Source organism: Lutzomyia longipalpis, chromosome 4, assembly GCF_024334085.1.
Source record: "Lutzomyia longipalpis isolate SR_M1_2022 chromosome 4, ASM2433408v1".
Classification (NCBI taxonomy): Eukaryota; Metazoa; Arthropoda; class Insecta; order Diptera; family Psychodidae; genus Lutzomyia; species Lutzomyia longipalpis.
This window is the reverse complement of record NC_074710.1, coordinates 19,310,971-19,334,977: the sequence shown is the minus strand read 5'-3', so window position 1 is coordinate 19,334,977 and position 24,007 is coordinate 19,310,971. Positions and strand designations below refer to the sequence as shown.

Here is a 24,007-nt window from a genome sequence, read left to right as displayed (position 1 = left end):
GATTTATGATGTGACTAACTTCATTCTAATAAATTTTCCGCAGCATGGCCGTTACACCAATTTTTGAATTCCCTTCTTCTACATTTTCCTTAATAACTTTTCTTGTGGTGGACGGATTGAGCTGAAATTTTTACACAACCTCCTCAGATAACCAAAGAACTTATTTCCAAAAGATGGGAATGGTATCTTTTATATTTATTAAGTTATAGCACGAAATATAGGGCTGGGGTCGTTCAACGACCCCGCTTGGCGGCCTAGAGGTTAAAATATAATATTTTCATAAATTTCCGTTAATTTAATCATTCAATTGTCAAGTTTTTTAGGGACAAAAAATCCTTTAGCAACATTAACAAGCGATTTGTACGTTTCGTGCTGCTCACAAAAGGGTTAAAATTAATTCAATTTTTTTCTCACAAATATTTAATCACTTTGGACATTTTAATGACTTAATGCTTTGAAAAATTTAGATATTCTCCTCAAAATTAAATATCACGCCGTCAGAATAAAATGCTGACAAGTTGTTTTATGTCATGTATTTTCCTATTGGTCACACAAACTTGTTGGTTCAGCAACTTTAAGCATGCGCCAGACCAACATAAAAAAACCACAATATTAACAACACCTTTTGGTCACACTCTCTCGAATAATTTGATGAAATTTTCATCTCAAAAGAAACATTATAAAATTATTTTTTATATTCAATGACTTACCTTTTTCTTCGACATGAATAGTGAAGCCAAATTGTTGCTATCTCTCCCCCTTAATGAGAGCAAATAACACGCGGAAGATGGGGTTTAATGGTGCTGAAGAGTGAGGGGGAGGAGAAGGAAAATACTTCACACCTCAATGTGCGCTATTTGAGCCAAAAAAATATAAAATTAAAAGTAATTTTTTTGCCACTAATGAGAGTCTGCATTGAGTGCCCTCATGCCAAATATCGTTGTCATCTCTGCTATGATCTCTCTCTTTCCACTTCTTCACTATTTTAGGCAGGAAAATTCACTTAATTCCCATCATTCTGCATCCATTTACCACGATTGAACTGAAAGAGAAAAAAAAAAGGAATTTATTTGCCAAAACTTCTTTCATTCAAATTAAACTTCTTGTCCTAAACTTTTTAAACAAAAAAAAAACGAAGAAAAAAGTCAAAGAATTGCACTTTGAAAAAGAAGAAAATTCCTCGGGTAAAAGGCCATTTTTCCTCTTGAAAAAAAAAAATATGTCGAGGACACTAAAATATTTTTCTAATTGACAATTTGTTCCAACAATTTGCTTACTCTCACAAATTACACACTCAATTCCAACGAATGCGAAAGAGCTTTTATTGGGAAAAAAAAAAGTTTACGCATTTTCCTCTCAAGTAGCTCAAATGTGGGGATTTTACCTCAATTGAAATTCTCTCACAATTAATTACTCACGGCCCATTTTGCGAGGGGGAGCTTTTTTCCGTCTCTTTCCAGATTATTGGAGAGGCCGAAGAGACAATAAAAGGAGATGGATTCAGATTGCATCACAAGCAGAGATATTCATTTACATATTAGACATACATAAGTAGACAAAAAAAACGAATAGATTTAAATGAAGAAAGAATTCCCGCCAATAGGTTCAATTGTGTTATGCAAAGATAAATTGATTCGAAAAGGGGTCTATTCATTTTGTAGCTCTCATGCTTATTTATTGTAAAATAGGTATATACGAATTAAACACCATTTTTTTAAAAGGGTTTTAAGTATCAAAGTTACAAGAAAAAAAATCAATTGAAATCGGCTGGAAAAATATAGGAAAAATTTACCTAAAGATGCATAAGCTGCAAACTTAATTTATCTTAATAATCTAATAAGGAAGGTTATTTTTTTTATTATTTCACATCCCTTCCTAAACAAATAAGGTAAATGGTTTTATTTCACATTTTAATACACGAAGCATATGCATTATGCATACGATTTAATTGTCTCTGTGAGCTATAGCTCTTAAAGAGTGGAGTCAAACTTATTCACGTTCAAAATAATAATAATAAAATAAGAAAAAAAATATTAGGTACTCTCCTTTTTTGTTAGATTTAAAGTTAAAATCGTTAAAATACATCATCAGTAGAAGCACCGAGGCATATGTTTCATAAAGAGAAAACGAATAGTTTGAAAACTAATTGTAAGCTTTATAACTTTTTATAGAGCATGTTTAAAAATAAAATAGGTAGATAAATAAGCAAACTAACTAATTTTTCTTTTTTATGTGATAAAGCTTATGCACAACGCCTATGATTTGATTAAATACACTTTTAATTGTAACTTTATATAATCTAGTTTGTAAGGAGAAAAACATGAAACATAGCTAGAACTCTATTTTTTAATTTTTCAGATTGTGCCGGTTATGCTTCTTTTCTATCTTCACATAAAGCATTTGCTCATGCGCTTCAATCAATATTTTCTGATTTTTTTCACTCTTTAAGCTAAGTACATTATAAGCTAAGTACATGATAGGATAGGTACATAAGTATAAAGTGTGTATTTTAAAATCACTAGAAACCTCTGGGAAGCATATGCTTGATGCATGGATTATGCATTATTGTGTTAGGGAGTTATCACATCTAAGCTCTCAGCACTTGATGTTTAAGATTTTACATGTGAAAAAACAGTATTGTTGTCTCTTTCGTACTCACATAGAGGTTATGATGCTCAAGCACTTGGAGCTTAAGTGTGATAGTCCCGTTAGTCTATTCCACGTAATAAAATATTAAGTCGTTTTCAAGATTTTATTTTTAATGTTTTAGATGATTCTAGTGCAATTTTTTTCCTTCTTTCAAAGAAAGAATTCAGCTCATTCTCAGTACATATTCTCACTAAGAAAGAATTAAAAATGAATAAACTCCTTTTATGCATTAACCATACGTAAAATATTGATTATTTCTTCTCTGGGTTAAAAGTTCGTCCGTCACAGTGCAAGTGGGAAAAAAGGTGCCAGGTGCCACTATTTTGTACCTTTTACTTTGCACTGCATTCGCATGAAATTTGCCCTAGAAGTTGAGTGTTGAGAATGCCTAAAAATGTACATAATGCAGTTCAAGTGAAAGTGATTAATTCATAACTCATAATCCGTATTGGGCCAAGTATTTTTTTCTTTCTTTCTCGCTCTCTTTGGCATTATGTAATGTAAGTTTGTACTATAATCACAACATGTTATTGGCAAACTATGCAATTATTGCTTATTTATGTTGATCTTGTTGAATGAAAAAAAAGGGGGGCCTATCGCTAATTAGTACAAAGTAGAGTATTTTGGAGTTGTCTGTGCTTTGTGAGTGAGGGTGGCTGCGGGGAGGGCTTCAATTCTGCCTCTTTTGGGTGCAAAAGTGTGCCAAAGAGGCGAGAAATTTGATATAAATCGTAAATCAGACTTCTTACTTCCTTCATTTCGTGTTTAATTCTTTTCTTTTTCTGTTCAAAGGTACTTTTAAGAGTGAGCACCAGTGCCCATAAAATCCACCTTCTGCCTGAAGAAATGTGGTTTGAAAATTTAAATAAAATGTGAGTGAAGTGAAGAGATTTCTTTCGATAAAAATATCGTGCTCTTTAAGTTCGCAAAATGTTTTATATTATGGAGGATTACGTGGAGGCTTTTTTTCTTCTTTTGCTCTGTGTGTGGGGGTACAATTGGTCAACTTTACTAATTAATCAAAATTACGTAAAGGAGCACCTTTTTTCAATTTTTAATTTTCATTCCATTTTCCTCCAGAGAAAAGAAATAAATTTATTTTGTTAGAGTCTTTTGTGCCAATTCTGGGGAGCTTTTATTGTGCTTTAGATCACTACCTTTTTTTTCATTAAAATCTAAAGCATTTTTCATTCACTTCTCCAACAATGTTGTATAATTTCTTCACGATTTTTTTCCATCACGTTGAACGTTTTTTTTCTTTCTTCTGCCGCTTCGTGTCATTTTGTACCATTTGACGGTATATATCGATTGAAGATGATGATCGCGTAAAAAATACTCGAGGTTATAAAAAAAATACAAAATAACCTTTCTTCTATGCCATGTCACATCTAAACATGTGAAAAATTCCACCAAAGAGTCTCCATCTATTTGACTTGAAGAAGAAGATAAAAAAACTCCAAAAGGTGGGACGTCTTCATCGCGAAGAAGTGTTAAATTCAATTCAATAATATGTCAAGGTGAATATTTAGATTAGGTATCTTTTTTTTTATTTCTCTGCGAAATCTTTCTTGGTCATTTTTTCCTGGTGGAATCTCCACTTCAAAAAAAAAAAACCATGCCCATTAATCAAATTTCATCACACACGAAGGAACTTCATCAATTTCATTTTATAGTGCGTGTGCGTTGGGAGCTTTTTATTTTCACTCAAATTAAGCTTCCCAGTAAACAATTTTTGCCAACAATTAATCAATTATTGAGCCCAATATTGAGTCAATGTAGGTCCGCATTTATTATAAATTATTGAGCGATCACATTGATAAACAATAATTGCTCAATAGTTGATCATTCAGATTGATAGACGATTTTCGCTCAATTTGTAATCAATCTGATTTTTTTTGTCAATAATTGATCAATATTGATGAATCAAATATAATAGTATCAATAGGCCTTATGCAGGAACCAAAGAATCCTTGAAATCTTTGAATTTTACACTGAAACTTTAAGATTTTAATCGAATTTCAAGGGCTTCTTGGTCGCTGAAAAAGGCCCAATATAGGATCTCATAGATGATCAATTATTAAGCAATCAGAATTGACCTGAGATTGATCATTAATTGACCAATAATTGATCAATCAATTGATTGGCCCAATTGATTAATCAATTATTAATCAATCCCTACTCAATCTGATTGATTCGATCGTAATTGAGCTTTTATTGGCTTAATCATGAGTTTCCTGGGTTTCAATATGATTCATAATAAAATTATGTAGGCGACACAGGGGCTAATATTTGTTGAGATTTTCAGAACAAGCTTTACATTTTTTTTAAGCTAAGATTAATTAGTGAAAAAAATATATGTATATATATTTAAAAAATCAAAATCTATCGAAAATTGGAGTTCATGTTTGCAAACATCACGAGAGACCCCTGATACTTCTCTCAATATGGAAAAAAAAGTGCAAGAAAAATATTTCTTTGAGGGAGTAAAGCTCCCAAAAAATCTTTCTCAGTGATCCGTTTTAACAAAAAATTAAATAAAATTATAAATATATTCAATGAGTTGGGGAAGAAATTGATCTGCATTGAAGTCAACACGCAGCCATGCTTAATTGAGTAGTTGCTACCACACAATGAAATTACAATCAAATGGTGTAGATCTCTCAATAAGAGCTCATTAATTTTCAAAAGCTCACACAATGGGTGCCTTTATTAGTCTTTCTGGAGCTTTTCTCTCTCTCTCTCACTTTACTTCACCCTCTGACCCCTCAAACACTTGTTGATTTTGATCACACCTGCACGTAACTTTGCAAAGAAAAAGAAAATCCACAATATTTATAGAATTAATTGAAAACTCTGTGTGTCCAGATTGGAAAAGCTCTAATGACATTTTCCCCGTCACAATCAAGAGGAAAACGAAATTAAAAGTATGTAGTTATATTGATTACAAAAGCAACAACAACAACAAAAAAGTCCCTCAACCAATTGCTGAGCAATTGGTCAAGAAAATTCCAATTAAATTAGGATTTATTGTGTAATTTTGTATTTTATACGAATGTTGAGTAAATAATGTTTAAACTACATACAATGTTGGGTGGTAACGGGTGGAAGAGAACAACAAAAAAGCCTCTTTCAGTACACAAAAATAAATGCCTTCGACACCTTTTTCTGCCTCATTGGGGAGACCTTTCTCCATTCTTTGGTGGCAGAAATTCGAATATTTCTGTATCTCAAGTTTATCTCTTAACTCTTTTACTTTATAACCAAACAGCAGCAGCAGCAGCATTTCCAAACTCACAACATACCAAACAACAAAATAGAGACATATAGCACCCAACATAAGCATTAATATGGGCGCTAAAGCATAAAAATATGTGACCTTCCTGCACCAACGTATAGCGGTGAAGTGGTTAAAGTCTCAAAAAATTCCTTATTTTGCACGCTACATTATTCTTGTGGGTTCTTTTGTTTTGCTGCCCCTCCTGCCATGCCCTCCCCCCTCCCCCTGAGCACATACAAGAAAATTCATTGATATTTATGGCAGTTGGAATTTATGAAAGTCAATCAAATGCAGAAAAAAAGTCACTGCCTGTGTATTGTTGATTAATTACGCAAAATTCCCTCTATTTCACCTGGAAATTTTTCAGTGAATGTCTCTTTTTAGCTCCTTTTCAAAATCACAAAACCCATTACCTCTCTATCTTTTCTCTCTCCTAATAATGCTACATACCTACCTACTTATATATGTTATGTATATTTTTTTTCAATGTCACAATTGCGTGGAAATTTTAAAGTGTTTACGGAGGAATTTTAACCACGATCAGCATTGGAAAATTGACTCATTGCATTCATAATATATAAATAGATGTGTATAGAAATAGCTAAATTATTTCTTATTGTCCAAATTAGATTTACTAAATTCCATCGTTAGATGATGAAGATTCATCACACTGTACTGTGTTGGCGGAATAATTATTAACAATATGAAACATGAAGAGGTAGAAATAATGCAATTCAAAGGAGAATTTTGATGATTAATCCGTAAAGTTTAACCCTTTTATGAAACTAAAGGCACTTAATGGAAATACGAAATTAAATTTATTTATAATGTTAAATTTCTCTCATACGATTTAACTGTTATTCACTATGAAACATGAGTGAAATGTTGCAGAATATATATTCAAATTTAAACCATTCGGGTTTTCATTGAAACATTTTTGGTTCAAACGTCTTCTTTTGCCTTTTCTATGTAGGTAAATTAAATGCATAAAGAATCAATTAAATTAATTTAAATTCAAAAGAATATAATGTTTCACCTTTGACTCAGCGTATGATCCAAAGCAAGTCATAAGGGTTAAATGAATTTCATTGTTTTTTTTTTAAGTTAAAAATGCGTTAAATAAACGTAGAGGAAGTTAATCAAGGGGTTGGTATAACCTCTTTTTCTGTGAAGAAAAGTCACTTTTTGTTGAACAAAATGTATGAGGAATTCTCGAATCTCGCTCAATCTCGACCGATTCCCGAGAAACACTTTAACTTTTTTTATATTAATAAGTTATTTCGATAATAAGATAGGGATCAATCGAAAGCTAATTAAATGTACTTTCGAATGCAAGTGGAATTGTGCAAATTGATCCCTTCCTCTGATCGGAAGAACCTGTTGCCTCACGAAAAGTACTGATTTCTCGGGGTTGGGCATCCCCCTGAAGTTAATGAAAACCTTTTTTTATTTTATCCACCAAATCATAAGTTAACATTGCAAGAGAAATATTGCAGAAAGAGCATACGAGTTTTTTTCACTGAAACATGGCATTTTCTGTTATGAAACATGTACCTTTTATCACTGAGTTTTTTGTCAAAAAGAATTTAGAGTGTACACAGAAGCTTTGCTTCTTTGAAGAGAGAATCACAGCTAAAAAAAAAACATTTTTGCATAAAAATTCATAACAGAAATATTTTAAATATACTTTTTATTTTATAGCTCTTTCAATTTCAAATTCGCGCCCATAGCAAAAGTTTCATTGAAACATGAGGCTTTATGTTTCATCAAGTGAAATATTCTCTTTAACGTTTTGGCGGGAAAAACAATAATTCTTGTTCAATACTTAAAGAAAAATTAATCTAATTGCCAAGAGGCACATTGTACAGGTGATTTCAAAGGGGGGAATAAGAAATCCATATAGGTAGTTATACCTATGTATATATTTCTTATAACATTGAAAGAATGCAGCATCATTTGAAAATAACCAGCAGAGTGGTTCATCATTCCACTTAAAATGCCAAATGTCACAAGACTTTTATCTCTACATAAGTCTCTCTCTCTACACACTCTTATTTCGCATTTAAAACACGCGATTATTGGCAGAGGTACCTACATATATATGTAGGTATGTATGAAAAAGATGAGCGCAAGAGCTTGTTGAAAAATTCAACACATAGCAACAAGATTTTGCTGTAAAGTTGAGTGAATTGAAGGTGAGAGTATGTATAGTGAAGTACACGCACTCAATTGAAGCATGGAGGCGCCTAATCTCTGCTGCAACAAATTTGCAAAAGGAATTTTTCTCTATGAGGGAATTTGCCCGCGAAATTCTCCTCTGATGAGCTCCATCACTCCTCCCAAGTTTCTTAAAAGAAAGAGAGGAGGAGGAAAGATGAGGTACCTCGATGGTTCATTATTTATTACTTTTGAGAGACACTGACACCAAAATTGAAAGTAAAATCTCTCTTTTTTGCCAATGGGTTGCATTTTCAATCCAATTATCTCTCTATGGGCTTTTTTTTTGGTTGAAAATAAGTACCTTTGAAATGATTTTCAGAAACTTCCCATCTTATTGCATAATTAAAATGCTTTTTCCCGTCACACAGATCTCCACTCTAGCTGTGTCTTTCATAGATAGTTTTTCTTTTCTTTCGTTACCTTCTTTGTCGTTTTGGCTCCATCGTGCAGCCAACTCTCATCTTCACAGAGAGCCATCGCCGTATGATTTACAATAGGATTTGGCTTTGTAGGTAATATAGAGAGGATGGATGAAGAGTGGCATGAAAATGATCATCATATGGATAACTATCTCGTTGCGAATATCAAAAATTCACATTTCATCCAACGTAACAAGTCACAAACTTTTAAATAAATAGGAAATTGCAGAAGAACACTGAGAGGAAATTCTTCACTTCAATCTCCCTGAAAAAAAAAACATTTCCTCCATTCAATAAAAAAAAATCACAGAGCGCTAATAAAAACGATCGCGCCAATTCTTTGCCCCTCTCATGCGCCACCAGGAGATCCACAATAGACCATTGAATTCTATTCATCATGTATTATATAGAAGAGAGAAAAGGTCAATGATGGTTTTTTTGCTCAAAGCTCTTGTACAAAAAATAGTTATATATTTCTTTTTAAAATCATTTCGGGGATAAAAAAAATGTCTAAAAGCAAAAAAAAAAGTCGATCAGTAAGGCGAGGGTGAAGTAAAGGTTAATGCCATGCTTGAGATGCAATGTCGTTGGAATTCCCTGATCTTTGTGCACTTATTCAATATTTTTTTGAAATATTTTTAAAAGAATAATAAATCGTTGAACTATCTTTCATTTGACCCCATTTGACCTACAAAATTGCGATTTATTTATAATATTTCCAACGGAAAAGATTTGTAAGGACTTTCAAGATTTATACTTTTTTTAGATGTTTCACTTGATGAAACATAAAGCTCCATATATCAATGAAACTTTTGCTATGGGCGCGGATTTGAAATTGAAAGTGCAATAAATTAAAAAGTATTTATAATTTAAATATTTTTGTTATGAATATTAATTGCCGAATCATCCGAATCTTAACGAATAGTCTGAATTTTCTTGATGAATAATCTGAATTCGAACGAATAATCCGAATCTCAACGAATAATTCGATTTTTTTATACAAAATAATCGAAACTAATTCACCACCATGATTATCCCGCTTCGAATGCGCGCCAAATTCAAAAATATTATTTTTTATCAGTTTCATAGCTTCTGATTTTACATGCAAACTTTGTGTAATCACTAGACGCATTGACCGATTTCATTGATACAAAAATAAGCCATCCCAAAGTTTCATTGTTATTCCTTAAATTCACCCCACAGTACGGTATTTAAATTTGAATAATTCAAAAAGAGAAATAATAAACCACAATATACGCAGTAATGGCGCGAAGAAGTGCAACATGTAGGAGATAAGGAAAATCATCAATAAAACGTTGGGATTAATTGTAATGCTACTGCAACAAGTGACTTCTTTTTATGGTTTAGAGAGAGAGAGACAAGTCAAAAGGTGATAAATATGTATGTTATGTACACTACGTACCGTTCTGTTGGCAAGTCATTACGGCACTAGTACAGTACATAAGACAGTATGGAAATGTTATGTGCGATGATGGCTCATAGAGTGCGACAAGGTGAAGAAATGGATGGAAAAAGACTCAATGGGAGAGTTTTCAATTTAATCGGGTGTCCACCGCACTCATCAAATATTTACACGTCCACCGCAATGGCAACTGTTTGGGAGAGTTGCGTGGAAGGAAGTTTGTAACTCTTTTTTCTTCTTCTTTCATTTCAAGCAATTCTTTCTCTTTTCATTGCACAAAAACACAAAATGTTTGTACTTTTCTCGCGCACCTCAATGGACTTGCGCGCGGGGACAACCACGTTGAGTAATGTTTGGTTCGGTTGGGAATAATTGTAATGATCTTCACGTGGAGCTACTTTGTGTGTGCATAAAATCAAACGGGGTCTACTTATAAAAAAAAGACAACTTATAGTAAGTTTTTAGAATAATTGACGCAGAGGCTACACCTTAAGATTTCTATTGAGAGATTGGAACTTATGGCCTACATATTGCATTGATTCTTTTACAAGAAATATTGCATTTTTGCTATTTGAAAATTAAATTATTTCCCAATTAAAAACATGACGTTTTTGTAGAGAAATTATGAAGAAATTGTTTAAATTTTCATTGAATTTTCCACTGGGAATGAAAATCGGAATTTTCTGAATTTTTGTAATTCGATAGCTAAAATATAAAATTCTTGTATTTATAGATCGAAATGTGTCCCGGATAAGGTGCTATAATTTTTATTCAGACCTTTGAACTCATGAATGGTATAAAATATGTATGTGATTAAAAATACGTGAATTAACCAAGGAATTAACCGATTTAGCAAAATTTTAAAGAGAATCTTTGCATTTTTCAATTTCATTGCTTAAATTCCATTCTAATTATCTTTTTATTGCACGAAATGTATTTCAACTATTTGCCATTTTCACTGTAAAACGAATAAGTTTCTCTTTCAGAATCAAGAGTTTTTTTTTAAAATGCTATCAATATTTCTTTTTTGTTTATAGCAACGAAATGCGTCTTGGCTAGAAAATTTAAACAACCTAATTTTATTTTTAACTCGTCTACTCGTTTTACATTAAAGCTACATGTGTATGCTTCTTTGTCTTAATTAAGCAACACCACCTAGTGGTTGAATTTTCATCTTATAGCGGTGAGATCTTTTAATTACCATCGCGGTGTACACACATATTTCCATTAAAAATTTCACAATATTATAGCACAATAATCTCTTTCTCGAAATCTCACAAGAGAGTCAATTTTTTTTTCATATTAAATTGCCGATGCATGTCAGTGACCTTGCTGGATGTTTATAACCATTTTCTCTGATCAATCACCGATATGTAGGTATAGAGACACTTTTCCAACTACGATCACTTGGTTATTTTTTTTTATTTCTTCTTTGCTCTGTTGGTAAAATGAGCGCAATGGTGTTGTACTATATATTTAAAAGGTGGGTAAAGAGAAGTAACTTTGCACATTGGAGGTGATCTTGATGATCTCTCTGGGTGATCTTGTTGAGATCGTGTTATAAGAGTAATCATTGGGGCTTTTCTTCCTACATTTGTAAGGTGCGCGCACCTCTAAGTAAAAGACTGTATATTCTTACAAGATGCTAAACGTTTGTAGAGGGAATAACATTGAATTTCGACAAGTGATCTCTTTTGACGTCAACGCGGGGATCACGAAAGTTGATCATGAATGATATTTTTTTTTAAACTTTGGATTTTTTCCTTTCTTTTGCAATTTGATTTGCTTGTTTTTTCTTTATTTTTTTTTAACCTGTATGCAGTTCAAGACGGTTTTTTTCTCTCGCTCTACAAACTTCTTTTTACCCACCCTCGATCACTTTTCCACACCGTAAACGCGCGCGCAAGCTTGGTATAAAGTATATCGATCGGTTTGGCGTTGTATAACGATGAAAATGGAAAGTATTAGATCACAATATGGGTCTCACACAGGTATTTTGCATTTTGTGTTAACTCATTGCAATTTAAATATATATATTATTTTATAAAATCCCCAACGTTGATGGAGAAATATGCATTGATCGTCTCATGATCGGAAGATCGCGCGTATTTTTTTTAAAAGTTTTTTTGTTTTAAAGGTACCAATCACTCCAAACTCCAAACATGCCTCTCATGCTCTCCCTCTCTAAATTTCTCAAATACTATGTATGATCACCACCATCATACTATGCAAGATGATCATCCTCCACACATTGACGTCTTTGCACGTCGATCTCATTGAGATTGATATTTATTAAGAAAGAAACTTCTCTCTGCACTCACACCACATTCACACCACATACACACAACGTGGAGATTCTCTCTGGGAGTTTTGTGAATTGGAAAACACATCATTTTGGAGCCAACGCGAAGCTCTTCATCATCCAATGGATAGTGGTGAAATGCCACAATTATATATTGCACTTTATTAACATTGCACACTTCAATCGTGATTCTTTTATCTTGCATTCTCTCCTCGTTTTTTTTTTATTCCTCATCCATTTATACCACCTCAATAGTATTTTATAGCAGACTCTCTATATCATTTCTCTCACTCTCTTGCACTGTATGATCAGTGATCTTAACACTTGTATTTTTGCTTGGATTTTCAATATCTCTTTTAAATTTCACTTTTTCTATATTTTCTTCATAATACTTTTGGTTTTCTGCAGCTTAATGTGTCATGAAATGGGTTGTTAAGGTTGATAGTAGATCCTAAAATCATTGATATTGATCCCAAAATTATTTGAAACATCCTTCATGATCATCGAGGATCATTAGAGAATCTTAGGATATTCTTAAGGATATTTCGGCATTCATCAGGCAATGATATTGATCCCTAATTCAAATGAAATATACTTAATGATCACAAAGGATCGTTACGGATCCTTGATATTCTAAAAGATATTTCCGCAATGATTTGATCATGAACACAATAGTTCCTAAACTTGTTTAAGTATTGATATAGATCAGACGTTGATAATAGACTTCTGATACATTTGAAACAACTTTTACAATAACAGAATTAAATTGCTGAATCCTTAATCAACTTGAAGATATTTCTGCAATTACTTGATCCTCAATTCATTTGATCAAGCCTTTATATAGATCCTGGCTGAATATATTTAAAGATTCTGCACAATCACAAGAGATCACTACTAGCGACCATTACCAAGATCGCTACAGAATCCTTAAACAGTCCAAGGATATTTCTGTAATGATCTGATTCTCAAACCATTAGATCAGGTCTGGATTATAGATCCTGAATCTATTTGAAACATCCTTCAGAATCACAAGGAATCATTTTCAAAATCCTTGGTAATGATAGAACAATCCTTAAATAGTTTAAGGATATTTCTGAATTGATTAGAATTGATCCTGTATTGATGATCAGGCATTACATAGATTCTTGATCAGTTTGAAAGAACTTTCACAATCACAAAATTTCCTTACTGAATCCTATTTCCACATTTAATTTATCCTCAATTAATAGATCAGGTTTGAATATATATCCTGAATCTATTAGAAACATCCTTCACTATCACAACAGATCATTACGGAGATCATTAAAGAATCCTTAAACAGTTTAAGGATGTTTCTGAATTGATATAATCCTGTATTCATGATCAGGCATTATCCTTGATCAATTTGAAAGAGCTTTCACAGTCACAGAAGATCGTTTCGGAATTTTGACACAATTTATAGGAAATTTTTAATTGATTTAATTCCGTATTAGCTTGAGCCTTAATTTGATTGGATCAGAATTTATGACAGGTCCTTAATCAATGTGAAATATCCTTGACAATCATAGATGATCGTTCCTAATTTCTAACACTTTTGAAGAGGTTTACTTCAATATTGAACTGATTACTTATCCGAACTGATTCTCCTATGTTTGGTTACATCCTTAACTGATTTGATCCTGAATTGATCTGTTATCTAGTATTTACAAAGTATTTATAAAACTCTTCATAATCACAGAAGAACTTAAAACGAACTCTTAAAAAAACAAGGATGTTTCAGTAATGATTTTGTTCCTAAATTAGTTAGATCTGTCCATAATCGACTCTAATCGATTTTTGAAACATCCTTCATGATCACAGAAAAATGATTTTGAATCCTCACACAATTCTTCGGATATTTATGCAACGATTTTCGTTTTAATTTATTTGATTTTAAATTGATTTATTCTTCCATAGATTTGATACTTAAATAGTTAGACCTGGACTTAATAGTTGACCCTAATTCATTGGCAAATATCCTTTCACAATCACAGAAGAATGTTTTTGAGTTCTGACTGATTAAATTAATTTTTTTCACTGATTTGTTTTTAAATCCATATAGATCTCAGCTTTTATCTGACCTTGATAACAGATCTTATTCCATTATAAAATATCCTTTCACAATCACAAAACTATCATTACTAAATCCTATGCCTTTTTCCACGAGGAATTCTTCTCTTTCCAATAAGTTTCTCTTTGAGATTTCTCCTCCTCAATGTTATTTTCTTCATTTGAGGTTATTTTTTTTCTCTAACTCTACAAAAGTATACATAGCTAGGGCATATATAGAAAAACAAGCAAAATACCGTGATATATCAGAGATTTTCCCTTTTTTGAAATTATGCGAAAAACACGCGAGAAAACACAAAACACAGAGACACAGAGTTTTTTTTTCTTCTTCTTTTTTACATGAAAAACGCGCACAACTTGTTGAAAATTCCAACGGCGCTGGAAAATCAGGTGAAAACTCTTTTAAGACAGAAATTTGCAATCCGAGGTTCGTTTTTCTTTATTATTATTATTATTCCTTCTCACTCTCTTCACTTCCACTTAAAACTCAAGAATTAAAAAAAAAACGAATGAATAAAATTTTTCGTACCATACACGTTAACCGTCTTTCTCTTACTGACAAATGCTACCACGAAGATTTCTTAAGTGACGTGAAGCAAGACTTTGGTAGAGCCCCCTCCGGGTGTTTTGAATTGTATTTGTTGCTGTAGATATTTCTTCGACATATGGTTGAGAAAAAGCCAGCAACGGCAAGAAGAGGGGAGCCCTCCAACACACCAAGTCGCGCCATGCAGTGGCAACAAAATATACCTACATCGAGATATTCAAAAGAGAATTTTCATTGCTTCGCTCACATACAGAAGTAAAGGTTTTGCAGTATATTGATGAAAAAAAAATAAATGTACACCTTTTGCTTCTTTTAATGATCAAATATAAAAATTCCACATTAGATTGGCAAAAAGAAAGAAAAAAAAACTTGAAAACATTTCATCGTGACACTCAAAAGAATTTATCCTTGCAATTGCACCCAGCAAAATCAGCTAAAGTACACCAATTAATTTATAAACAGTCCAATCGGCAAAATTTCTCAAATATTGTGCTAAATTTATGTCCAAAATTAAGGTAATTTTTGTAAATATTTGGTCAGTTCGTCTAAAAACAGAATATTTGGCACATTTCTTAAAATTGATCAAGTTTGGGTCAATCTTGGGGCAATAATTGTGTAATATTAAACAATAATTGGACTAATTGAACAAAACTTGAGAGAAAATTGAGCTATTTTGTCAAACTATTTAAATAAGCAAATATTGCGCAAAATTTGACCAAATATTGAGTCAAAATTGAATCTAAGCATTTTAGTGGTGATTTTGACACTTTTCATGATATCTAGTAGAGTAAAACATAAAAAATATGCCAGATTGAATTTCACCATAAAAAATACAAAATTAAATAAATAATTTGAAAGGTGCTAAAAATTGAATACTTTGGAAACGTAATAAAATGATTTTTCTTTGCAGAATACTTTTATTTTACTTGTATCTTTTATCAATACATTAGAGGTCTAAGAAAATTATTTTTAGCACGAGACCACGATTTGCACTCACAATTAGTTAAAGTTTGAGCTAAAATTGATCAATTGAGCTTAGCTGGTGCAATAATTAATAAAATTTTTATTTTTCTGCTGTCAGTGACAAAAAACATTTTATTTTATAATTTATTATTTTTTTATTAAAAGTATTAAAATTTAATCTTATTTTGAAGCCTATTATCTCACAAAACCTTAATAATTTTTAAATCATTCTTTTCTAAACTCAATCTTCTGTCAATGTTTGGCCAATTTTTGCTCAATTATTTAACTGGTACCAACTAGAATGAATTTATACATCAATAAAAATGATTTATTATTGAGTAGATATTTAACTACAGTTTGGGACAATGTTTGAGCAATAATGTTTCAATACTTCATTAAACCACGTTGGCTCAAAACTATGTCAATATTTGAGCAAATCATTCAATCCGAAGAACAACTTTTTTTTTTATTTCACAAACCGTAGTCAATTATATTGATCAATATTTCTGTTAAATTCCAATTAGCAACATTGTAACAATTTTGAATTGACTCGTCTTGCACTCAAATTCTTTATGGGGTTAGGATTAATGTAAAAAAAGATCTCCTTTTCCTCATTATCTTTTTCATGCACTTCAAGCATATTTTAAACATGTATGTATTATATAGTGTCTCTTGGCTGATCGTGGCTCGTTGAGCTGATGGAATTGAGAATATATTGGAAAATATGGTTGTTATTTCACAGAACGTGTAAATTATTATCTCAAAAGTTGAAGAGAAAAAATGTCGAGATTTCATCGCAAAGAAGGAGAAAATAGTGCCGCCACCGGCAAAATCAGTTAATAAATCACAAGAATTTTCATATGTTGAGGTCCCCCACATTTTATTTTTTTGCACAATCTTTTCCACATTTTCCCATCTTCGGTACATCACAAAATCATCCTCTATAGGTATTGATGAAATTGAAGAAGCATGTAGTGAAGAGATTCACGATTGACCATCACAGATGCTGGCTCTGCTTGCCCCGATACGGCCATCAACACTTCATGCATGAAATATCTGATCACGCTATGAGGAAGTTTTTCTCTTTTGAATTTCTTAACGATTTTTATTTTACTTTTTAAAACGTTCGAAAAAAAAATTAATTTAACGAACGCTAAAATAAACGTGAAACGTTAGAACAGAAACGTAAAACAAACGTCAAAGAAGAAACATCAATAGTTAGATAAGAGAACACTAAACGTTGAATAAAAATTTCAAACGCTAGAAAAAGAATATCAAACGCTACATTAAATGTTTAAAGGTGAGAAAAAAATAAACGTTAAAAATGTCCAACGTAGAGAAGTGTTAAACATTGGAAAAGAAACATGAAACATTAGAATGGGATCGTCATATGTTAGTAAACTCAAGCAGACCATTCATTGATTAACTCTTTCGGGTCCACATAAAACGAAGAAACATAAAATATGTTTATATTAAGTATATGATATTATTCTCTTCTTTTTTTGCATCTTCAAGGCAAAATTATTGTGTTTCCATTTTAAATTTTAACGTTTTATCGGTCATACGTTCATCTACACGTGAAACATGTTATTTCCCAAAAGCGAAAGATCAATTATTTCAATCTTTTAACCCTTTCGCATTCACGTGAAACATAGAAAAATTGAAACATGCGTTCTTTTTACAACGATATTTATTCTGTGGAAGCTTTTATATGACATTTTTCAGTCAGAACGTCTTCTTTGGCCTCCATTGCGAGAGTTTGATTTAAAATTTGAAAAAATCTTTGAATTCCTAAAAATTTGTTAAAATAAAATGTTTCACGTTTGTGTCTACGTATAACCCAAAGAACGTGGAAGGGTTAAAGATTCAGTATTGAAAAAAATATATTAAAAAACAACAATCTGCATTCTCACTCACCTTCTCTATGGGCTGGAACCTTCATTAAAAATTGCTTTAATAATAAGCTTTCATTGTGGTGTTCAAATAAATTTCTCCGGCAGTGTACAGCATGAAACGAATCTCGGTGTGAAATGTTCTTATGTTTTAGCATGGTGGTATGGATATTTTGAGCAAGGTCTCCTCTACATGATATTTTACTTAACATTTTAACAGAATGCTATTTTTTTCTTCTGCAAAAAAAAATCATCTCTCACATGAAATCTAATCCTTCGTCACGATCTGAAAACTTCCCTTCATACTCTAATTTCAAAATTATTAATGTCCTTCAGGTTTTGAATTTCTTACAATGTGGAGAATTTTTTTTCTTGGATAATTTTTAAAGAAAAAGGATTTTAATGGGAAAAAAACTTGGGATGGGATGGGTGGGAAAATTGTTAATTGAAAGGGATTTGATTTGCAATTAAAAATAAAATGTACAAATGATATGAAACGGCCTTGATCATTTCCACACACTTTTCACTTTAGAGCAGCGATTGCGTGTAGATTTTTTTTTAACAGAGAGTGAGAGACAACCCAACCACCAGACAGACATTTTTGAGCGCCACGAGACATGACAATCACACGGGGAATGTTACGTAAAGAAGTGTGATGGAATTGTCGTAGAATTTAGTGCTGAAATTTCAACCAAAACAATTTTGATTTAATTAATTTTTTAAGGAAATCTCAGAAGGAAAAATTCTTCAGCATATCCTGAAAGTTTTATTGAGGAGTTCACAAATCAAGAGACTTCAATGAAACTCCTGCGTTGAATTTAATTTTAGTTTAAAATACATTTCAAACACCTCGCGGCTGCCATGATGAAGGTCACGTGTGATTTTTGTGTATGACAACAATTGATTCTTGCCGTTGAGCACCTTATTAAAATATATAGAAAATACATACATATATAGGTAGTAATAGGTAAAATATGTGTGAGAGGGATTTATGGTTTAATTGCAACAATTACAGTGTTGAACATTTAATCGTTTCAAGTCCATGTTCCCTTTTTTTCCACCTCACCAGCCGCGTTCTTCTTGCACAATAAATTCTTCATTTTTATATTTCACCATTCACGGGGAAAATGCTGCGGTATTCACTTTTGGTTTATTTTTTTTTTTTGGGAAGTGGGAGGAGATTTTGTAAAGAAATAAAATAAATTCATTTTCTTTTCTTTTAGATTTCTTTTTATTTTCTTACAAGTTTAGAATGTGATTGCAAAATAAATCAAAATGGCGCGCAAAGATTTAATGATTTAAAAAATAATAATAAGAGTTCTACTTGGCAATTTCAGTTATAAAGCGATTAAGATTCAGAATTTTAAGAATTTATCATCTGCTGTACGTTAGCGGAAAATAATGGCGTTGTTTGTTAATAGGACCAGAAATTCTAACCTCAAACTTAGCTTAGATTTTCTCTCACATATAATTCTGGAAGAAAGTACTTTCCAGGCTAGATTTTAGTATTGAGTTGTTCAATATTTATCCGGATTTCTAACCTAAGATATTCACATAAATTCAGTACAATTTTGATTTTCTGCATTTTCTGCCTCATTCACACTCATTGAATGTAATGTTAAAAATGTTAGGTTAGAAATCCGGGTAAATATTGGACAAACCAATACTTTTAAGGCTTTTGAACCTAAATTACATTAATAATTCCTCAGAACTGAGTAGGTATTTTAATTCTGGCGGATCTTGACGCGCTAGGGTTCGTAGGGGTAGGAGGATTTGATGGTCCGTTACCGGACCTTCCTCCTCCACCCCGCAGCTTGATCTCGTAGCAGTCCAAGGCGTGGAACACAAATATGTTTGCGTTCCTTAGTTGTTCAAGGGAGTTATTGTCAATCGCCAAGACAAATAGACGTCCTCTCTTGATGATATCCAGATTATTTTGGTGAGCAATGCGGCTCAGAATAGATCGTGGGTTTACCACCTCTCTGGCCGGCACCCACATGGTTACGACAGTCGGTTTGGGCGATATGTCGCCCTCCACTGCCATGATCTTGGGCTCTTCCAGTAGCAGGGAGACTTTCATCAGCCAAACTTTGGTTGCTTCATCCGCGCACTCCATCACCAGGCATCCCTGTCTGATGACGGAGCTCAGGAATTTAACCCTTGTTCCCCCTTATATAATATCTTAGGTTAGAAATCGTTAGGCGTATGATTTTGGTCTGCAAGAAATATTATCGAGCCTTTTCTTTTAATCTCTCAGACCCTTCTATCTGTAAAATAAAACAGATAGAATTCCCATTCTTACGAAATATCATCCATTTTTCTAACCTTGAATTCTTCTTTTCTCCTCTGAGTCCACCAACTACCTTTGATCATCAATTTCCTTTTATAACCTTCTGTAGAACAAGAAACCTAATTATTGTAGGCGTCGATTTTTTTATTAACACTGAGAGTGACTGTGATAGCCAACCCTCTTTCAGCGTTACCGGTCCTCTCGGCCTCAAGGCTCACGAGAGAATGACCAACGCATGATAAGCACCGCTAGGGCAACGCTTATCAACCATCACAGCCCTCTCCCAAAGAGTTTCACACACTTAACGGACCATGGCACGGGATAATATTTTTGGCCTTCGGTCTCGATGCCTACATTATGTATCTGTTATTTTACTATCTTCTCCACCAATTCTTAAACTTACAACTATGTTTTATCTCTTAATTACTTCTCAATATTGTTTTTCTACACAAGGGTCTTTTCGCTTCTACATATTCATCGCGACTATTCCTCAAATATGGCCTACTGCCTCTCTATCATGAACTTAGTCATATTTCATACAAATTTCAAACTTAGCTAACTTCATTACAACATTTTGAACTAAACTATTTTCAATAATTTTCTTTCAATAAATATAATCGAAATTTAAATGAAAAGTAAAATTCAAATTCGAGTAATGTTCCTTACATTACGCTATCTGTAAGAATTGCATCGAATGTTCTCTCCTTTTGTTCATTATTCTGAATGGAAGAGCAATATGGAAAAACTTATGCGCTAAATGGGAGAGAAGAGTATATCCGATGTGACGCTAACCATTACCTGACTGTATTACCTACCTGTATTAAATTTAGTCCTCTTAGGAAGTGAAATATACAAGAGAAAAAAATTATTCAAATGAGATCAAATAAAAGAGTTATGTTGTGTATGTTGCATGTTTTTTATTCATTAGATAATATTCAAATAAAACAAATTGTGGTGTATTTAAGGGACAACAAAAGCTAATTATCCAAAATGAATTAAGAGGTCTTAAAAGATTTAAATGTACTTTTAAGAGCCTCCAGACGCTGCTGTTTGGTGAAAGACTTTTTTTTTCGTTTGTAGCGTCTTATGCTGCGCCATTCATGTAACACACTCAATGTGGAGTATATACTTTCGAAATGAACCCACTTCCGACCTGACGCAATTCCCACAAAGTGACAGAATTGGCCCACAAACTGCCCTCCACCACGCTGTGAGAGATACATGTTGGAGATACTTTTCCTATCATTCGTCTCAATCTCGTTTTATTTATTATTTTATAACATTTTATGTATTAAAGAAATGGAGAGGGGAGTTTTTGGGATGAAATTGAGACTTTACCTCTCAATCTTTGCGCTTGTCTTCGTTGTCGGACTCATCGGAATCGTCTTTGGGCTTTGTTTTACCTTCTTTAAGGTCAATTAGAACCTTCCCCGTGCATTTCTTCTTCTTTATAAACTCCACGGCATCATCGAGATCATCCAGGGTGAAGATTTTGCTAACATGCGCACTAATGAGGTCCTCGCTGTGAAGCGAAAGAGTCTCCTCAATGATCTCCCGGAAGAAATCACGATCACTGTATTGGTAGCTATAGAGATCAACATGTTGGATTCTCTCGTGAATTGGGGGGAGTTTATCGATTTCCGCTCGATCGAGACGATCTTTGGGTTTAACATTGTATTCAGGGGTGGATGCCTGGAAGGCTTCGCGGTTGAAGAGGGGATACGCCGTGAGGATGCACCCATTTTGGGGATCAATAAAGTCTTCAAGGAGCCGCAGGGCTTCCCCACCGACGGCGTCATAGATGCACCTGGCACGACGATTGCCGAGGGCATTTTTGAGGAATCTGTAGATTTTGGCGTAGCCCTCGGACATGCAGATGGTTTGGAAAGCTCCTTCGTCGCGGATTAGAATACTACTGTCTTGCGTATCACAAATGCCAATGACGTGGGCACGGAAGACACTCGAAGCCACCTCAATGGCCCCCAGCCCCAGCCCTCCGGGGCCCGCAATTACAATCACCGGATCATTTTCTACAAAACAAAAAATGTACTGGTAAGCTGACCAAGCTTACGAGAGCGCTGTAGGACCTACCATTGAGGGGGCAGTACTTGGAAAATGCCAACATAGCCGTGCCATGGCCATACGGAAGGATTGCAGCATCTTTCAGGGAGATATTGCCAATTGGGAAGCAATCAAATTCACTGAGAACAACCTCACTGGCCAGGCCACCACCGCTGGTGTGGAAGCCCCGAAGAGCAACCACCCGGTCGCCAACTTTGAAATCCAACCTATTGTCCGGATCAACGGCAACAATTTCCCCGGAAAATTCACATCCCGGCACCAAGGGGAGCTCCACATTTTCCGTTCCCTCCAATATCCGGACGTCAGTGTCGTTGAGACTACAGAAATGAACGCCAACTTTAACCTGTGAAAATTGTTAAAAATTCAAATTTCAAAACTTTTCACGTAGAAAAAAAACTTCGCAGAAATCTAACCTGGCCAGGGAAAAGATTTTCCTGCACCTTTATCATTTCAATTTTGGGGATTTTATTGAATTCCGTGAGAATAGCTGCCCTGTATGTGGAACCTAACCTCACATTTTCTCTGCACCGGAAAAACTGTCGCAAAACACCTCCGACAGCAGGTGAAAAGACTTTTCTCACACTGAACATGATGCGCACTCAGCACTAGAGTCTGAATTTACAATTTACTGCTTTAAATTGAAGCTATTTCCCTGATTTTCTTTGATTTTTATTGCACTGAAAACATATACAGAGAAAATGTAAACAAAAACATTCAGTTTTGCAATGAGAAACATGGTTGATAAGAATGTTTCACGTCGGCGCATTGGATACATGAAACATTTGACATGGTTGCAGCATGCTAGATTGTCCGGCTTTTTCCCTAAATTTTAGTGAGTTTTTGCGATGGAAAATGTTAAAAATTTATTTCATTAGAAATATTAAGTGATATTTTACAAGAGAAGCTGCCGAATAATTAAATTTTGTAAGTAATTTGTTTATTTTGATGCAAATTAAGTTTCTGCTTTGGAAAGCTTGTTTCAAGCTTTTGAACAAAGCACACAAATGTTCAAAAAAATAGCAGACAATGCAAAGTTTTAATTGTTAGCTCGATTATTTATTAAATTTTGTTATTTCTAAAGTGTTAAAGAATATAAAAAGTGGCTATTAAAATTTGTTGGAGCTTTCTCAACCTCAATTCAGCATAAAAGTTCACTGAAATGGATGAATTTCGGTTAGTTTAGTTAATATTTCTCTTAGTTTTCAGCTAAACTTTTTGTTAATAACTACGTCAATTTTTAGACAAACTCTGTTCAATTTAATTGATTAATTTTTTAGCAATCTTTCAAATCGAATCTGCAGAATTTTCAATATAAATTCTTGCTAATAAGACTGACCTGTTTTGAGGCAATCCTCGGTCAATGAGATTGTCTCTAAGGTCTCGAACCACATATAAGATAAGGAATTCAATTAAATTGTTTGAATATTGGTTGTTCGCGTTGCGCGCGAAAGTTGTTGGAGGGCACAATTTTTGTGGCCCTCCCAGAGCCAGGTGATATCACATACCAATTCCAGGTAATTCCCCAACATTGGTTAAATAAATACTCAATCGTACTGATTAGATTTTAGACGAGTATTTCTCAATCAAATTGATTAAATTTGAGGCAAAGTTTTGACAATTAGACTGACTAAATTTTAGTCAATTTTTGTTCAATTCATTAGTTAATTACCCAATTTTATGGAAAATTTTTAATCCAAAATATTGATCAAATTTTGATTAAAGATACGTCCAATCATCCAGAGAATTTTCGGTGAATGAGTACGTGACTAATTTTGAACATAATCTTATCAGGATTTAGTTAAAGTATTAGTCTAATTTATGCTTTTTAAGATATTTTCTGAATAAATCATTGGAC

At 33.3% G+C, this 24,007-nt stretch overlaps 2 protein-coding genes and 1 long non-coding RNA gene across 3 annotated transcripts in view; all 3 read right to left on the bottom strand.

Annotated features, from left to right (window-relative positions):
- LOC129794694 (uncharacterized) overlaps positions 1–14,935 on the bottom strand; it is a 57,449-nt gene extending 42,514 nt beyond the window's left edge. Inside the window, exons 1-2 of the mRNA XM_055835539.1 lie at positions 14,615–14,935; positions 711–1,042 (exon numbers count right to left, since the gene is read on the bottom strand). Coding sequence (XP_055691514.1) covers positions 711–725 — 15 coding nt within the window. The 5' untranslated portion in view covers positions 726–1,042; positions 14,615–14,935. The remainder of the gene's footprint in view (positions 1–710; positions 1,043–14,614) is intronic.
- A 4,633-nt stretch (positions 14,936–19,568) lies between these two features.
- Positions 19,569–20,534, bottom strand: LOC129794780 (uncharacterized). Its single transcript, XR_008751081.1, has 3 exons — positions 20,474–20,534; positions 20,106–20,173; positions 19,569–19,996 (listed from the first exon to the last, which is right to left on the bottom strand). It is a non-coding gene; the product is annotated as an uncharacterized LOC129794780 (long non-coding RNA).
- A 433-nt stretch (positions 20,535–20,967) lies between these two features.
- On the bottom strand, positions 20,968–22,879 carry LOC129794729 (quinone oxidoreductase-like protein 2). The gene is made up of 3 exons (XM_055835582.1): positions 22,566–22,879; positions 22,162–22,495; positions 20,968–22,100 (listed from the first exon to the last, which is right to left on the bottom strand). Exons 1-3 carry the CDS (start codon positions 22,740–22,742, stop codon positions 21,412–21,414), a joined length of 1,200 nt encoding a protein of 399 aa, XP_055691557.1. The 5' UTR covers positions 22,743–22,879; the 3' UTR covers positions 20,968–21,411.
- Between the last annotated feature and the right edge of the window lie 1,128 nt (positions 22,880–24,007).